This window comes from Oryzias melastigma, linkage group LG18 (genome assembly GCF_002922805.2).
Source record: "Oryzias melastigma strain HK-1 linkage group LG18, ASM292280v2, whole genome shotgun sequence".
NCBI lineage: Eukaryota > Metazoa > Chordata > Actinopteri > Beloniformes > Adrianichthyidae > Oryzias > Oryzias melastigma.
In genome coordinates this window covers 1,091,505-1,095,940 of record NC_050529.1, presented here as the reverse complement: position 1 = coordinate 1,095,940, position 4,436 = coordinate 1,091,505, and the positions used below count along the sequence as shown (strand labels likewise).

At 45.9% G+C, this 4,436-nt stretch overlaps 1 protein-coding gene across 1 annotated transcript in view; it reads right to left on the bottom strand.

Annotated features, from left to right (window-relative positions):
* LOC112155784 (zinc finger protein 595) overlaps positions 1-4,436 on the bottom strand; it is a gene marked incomplete in the record, with an annotated part of 63,135 nt that overhangs the window by 2,091 nt on the left and 56,608 nt on the right. The window contains 2 exon segments of the mRNA XM_036216632.1: positions 600-815; positions 2,583-3,019. Of these exon segments, the coding sequence (XP_036072525.1) occupies positions 600-815; positions 2,583-3,019 (653 nt within the window).

The window sequence follows — 4,436 nt, the reverse complement described above, 5'->3', positions numbered from 1 at the left end:
TTTGGAGCGACCCGTTGCAGTAGAAGGCTTTGCAGCAGACGTGGCAGAGGAACGACCGTTCTCTGGTCATGTGAACCTTCTTGTGGATCCTCAGATAGTAGGGGGTTTTAAATCGTTTCCCACAAACGTCACACACAAAGTGGCGTTTCTCAGAGTGACTCATCATGTGCTGAGACAAACTTCGGGTGGTGGAGAGGTTCTTGTTGCAGAGGTGGCACTTGTTCTCATGGCTCCTTCTGTGAGTCTGAAGAAGACTTTTCAGGGCAAAGGTCTTTTCACAGAGATCACACTTGTGCGGCCGGTCCTCTACGTGGCTCCAGCTGTGCAAGTTCAGTCCGGTCTTGCTTCCAAACTTTTTCCCACAAACGTCACACCGGATGTCCTCGTTTTCTGAGTGCATGACTAGATGCCTTTTGAAACGGAAAATTCCGACAAAAGTTTTACCACATTCTTCACACTTGTAGACTTCATCGTAGGTTCTCAGATGTTCCTGAAGCTCTTCGGTGGATTCAAAAGTGTCTCCACAGACGCCGCAAACTCTTTGCTGTTCATTCATGTGAGTCCATGCATGTTTGATCAAAGTGCCCAAGGATCTGTACCAGAACCCACAAACTTTACAGGCCCTTTTCTTCCACCGTTTTTCTTGACTTTTTTTTGCCGTTTTCTTCACCACTTTTTGCCGCTTGGACTCCAGTCTCCATTCTGGATCCTCAGCAGAGGCATCATCTTGGTCCACAATGTCCACCTCAGAGTCCTTGTGGTGTTCAGTTGAATCATTGAACCCTGCTTCCTCTCTGACACCATGTGGACCCGAGCTGCAGAGGAGCAAAAATCTCACATTACTTGGTGAAGCTAATCCACAGTAAAGAGGATTCTGATGCCTGAATACTTGTACTTTCCTTCGGTAAATCAATACATTTGTTACACCAAGAAACATCAGTGACATCCAGTAAAACATAATAGGGGTTAGAATAAATAAATCTACGTTGACTGGCCAAAATAGGTCACTGTCAGGTGGTGGGGAAGCACAGCCCCCAGATAGAAAGTGGGCAATTAGAACAAGACGGAAATGGACTAAATGTGAGAACAAGGTTCCGTTGTATCTCAATGCTCCAACATCCACAAACTGCAATCACATCTTAAGACTGAAAAGGTCCAACAAAAATGCAACACCACAAGAGACACCAGGTCAGAGTGGAAGCTGTACCACACTTCCAACCAGAAATCAGGCCCACAGTCCAAATGACTAACACCACACTGACCAAGGCAGCAACTGACCCGAAAGTCAAGATCATGTCTAGAATGAACACCAGACCCACCAAGGCTGGAAACTGTACTGTACTGGAAACGTATATGAGAGAAAGAACACAACAGTAGGGAGGTACAGATCAGGTTGTTTTGGGCCCAATCCGATTCAAAGTCATTTGATTTTGACTATCTGGCGATACATAGTTCTCATCCTGAACAATCCTGATCCTGAAGGATCCCTCAAAGGATGCGGTCCCATCCAACTGACGGCCAATAACCTGTCTCTCCACAACATGGAAGCTCATGTCATTGCAACCAAAATGCACATGGATCAGTTCATGAGAGTCATACAGAAGGGCATTGGTAGAGACTCCAGAGGAGCCAAACACCAACTCCTGGTTGACAGAACAGTCGCACAAGACTGCAGGTCACAACACACCAACCTGTGTACAGCCTCAATTGATTACAAGAAAACCTCTGACTTAATGCTACACACCTGGATCGCTGAATGCTTGGAGATGTACAACATCAACAGGACTCTAGGAGCCTTCATAGGAAACTCAATGAAGTTGTGGAAGACCACCCTTGAAACCAATGGCAAGCCAATTGCACAAGTGTCCATCAAATGTGGCCTACACCAAGGCAACACTTAAGCTATAAGCTAAGAACGAGCAGGACATTGACTCCCTGATCCACACCACCAGGATCTACAGTACTGACATTGGGATGTCATTCGGATGGTGATAAAGAGAGTCAAGGTAGTCCAAACAGAAGAGGTCTCACTCCAAGAGTAACAACAGACATTGAGGACAGTTAAAATGGGAGAACAATCCCGGGTGTAGAGGGCTCTGGGGGGAGTTGTTACCAGGGTGGGGGAAGAGAACTGTCCTAAGTGCAGGTAGATTGAGTAAAAAAAATGGATCCGTGCCACACGCTAGAAAACTCACAAAAATTCCCATACACCTGACAAAAAGCTATTTTGGGCATCGTGAATGACCCTCCCCCTCACACGCACACAAAACGATTACCAAAGCTGTCTGAATGCTGGCCGGGTTTGAACATTTATGAATCAGAACAAGAAAACTGGGTTTGATCTTTAACATTTATGTTACACTTCCGCTCTCATAGGCTTGTTTAAATAATAGTGGGATCATCTGGACCCCACAAGACAGTGCGCTGAACTTTTTTTTCCAATGATTGTCGATCTTTACTGGTGTCCAATGACAGACATGAAGTCTTGTCCACCTTGTCCACCTTTGTCATGGAAGGGCTAACACCTCAATGTAAGGGTGGGGTCATCTGGACCCCATAAGAGAGCACCAGAGTTAAATTACCTTGAACTCGGTCCAGCTTCATCTTCTTCTGCATCAGCATCACAAGATGAAGGTTTCTCCTTTACTGTTGATACATGGGAATCTTCTATGTCCTCAGTGTCCTCTTCTAGATGCTCCTCTGTGTTCTCCTCCACATTGTCTTCAATGTTTTCCTTCAGATTTTCTTCAGTGTTCTCCTTCGGATTCTCTTCGATGTTCTCTGCCAGATTTTCTTCAGTGTTCTTCTTCGGATTCTCTTCGATGTTCTCTGCCAGATTATCTTCAATGTTCTCCTTCGGATTCTCTTCAGGGTTTTCCTCCAGGGTGTCTTCAGTGTTCTCTTCCAGACTTTCTTCGATGTTCTCCAGATTCTCCCCATATTTCTCCTTGATCTCCTCAGATGCTCCTTCAAGTGTCTCCTCAGACGTTTCCTCTGACTTCTTCTCAGCTTCTGTCTTCTGCAAAGGTAGAACATTTCAAAAACAGCGTTTACAAACTTATAAGCTACTGTTAACGAGATGTTTAGCTAAAAATTCTAAAGATCAGCTGCAAAGCCGTCAAGGCGCGTTCACACCGGATACGGCTGGCACGACCAGGGCGTCGAGTTTCAATGCTAAGGTCATTGTAAAGACCTTGCCGTGCGATTTGGGCGTTGGATGAGGCGCGTCAACCAATCAGGGACTCATCTTTGGGCACGTGACCTTTTTAAGTGACTCGATCAAAGCGTAGAAAAGTTCATTAAAAATGTCTGCTGAATGCAAGGATTTTCATCCTGAACTTCCTTCCATTTTCTTAACCCTTTGGAGTGCCAGACAGTCCATGTTACTGTTGGGTGAGGGTGGGATACACCCAGTCACAGAGCTCATGGGGCTGGAGCCATCAAGCCTTAGCAATCTAGCTAGCTCCGCTGCGTAGGCTCCGGCAGAGTTACTGCATCTACTGTCCAGGGTGCAGCAGGCGGAGAGCCGCCACGGGTGCCGTTGTAGCCGGCAACATCTCACCATCTTCGTGGGCTTATGATGTTTTTCTTATTTTCATCAAGACAATAATACAAAGATCTTCCAGTTTTACTTTTATTTCCCCCCTCTTGGGTTAAGAAGACAGACAGAAGTAATGTTTAAAACGTCCGTCATTCAGGCGCTGCTCTCGCTGCACGAGTGAAGTACGGTGCACCCAGAGAGACTCTGAATGACCGGCTGTCCATTGGTTAGAATACTGCAGGTTTGATTCCCGCCTTTGTTGAGGTGCCTTTGGGTAAGACACTGGATCCCATATTCAGGTAACCCAGATTGGTGCCAGTGTTTGGGAGCGGAGTGTGACTGTGTGTGTTTTGGGGTAAATGGGGTTGATAATTGGGTAACTATGAAGCGTGTGGACCTTCAAAGAAGAATATGTAGTATACTTCATAACATACTGTATAAGTAGAGCCCATTTACCATTGTTCCTTCAGTTCCCTCACATCTCGTTCAACCAGTACCTACCTGCAGCTTGATGAAGAGGACGGTGGCCCGCGGCGCGTTGGCCTTGATGCTCCTGATGATCTCTCTGGGTGCCATAGTCTTCAGCGGCAGCTTCTGCAGCTTCTTACTTCGGTTGGCGGTGTAGATATCAAAGGCTTTGTGACTCCCAGCCAGCGGCGGGAAGGAGGACCTGAGCAGATCCACGAATTCTGACTCTGGGAGATCTCGAGGAAAGCTTAAGTCCTGGACAAGAGTGTTCTTCAAATCTGGGAGAGAAACAAAAGTTTCATCTGTACATATTCATATATACACACATTTATACATACTTACACACATATATGTACATATATATATATATGTACACACATACATTAGGGGTGTAACGGATCACAAAACTCAAGGTTCGTGTCACGGT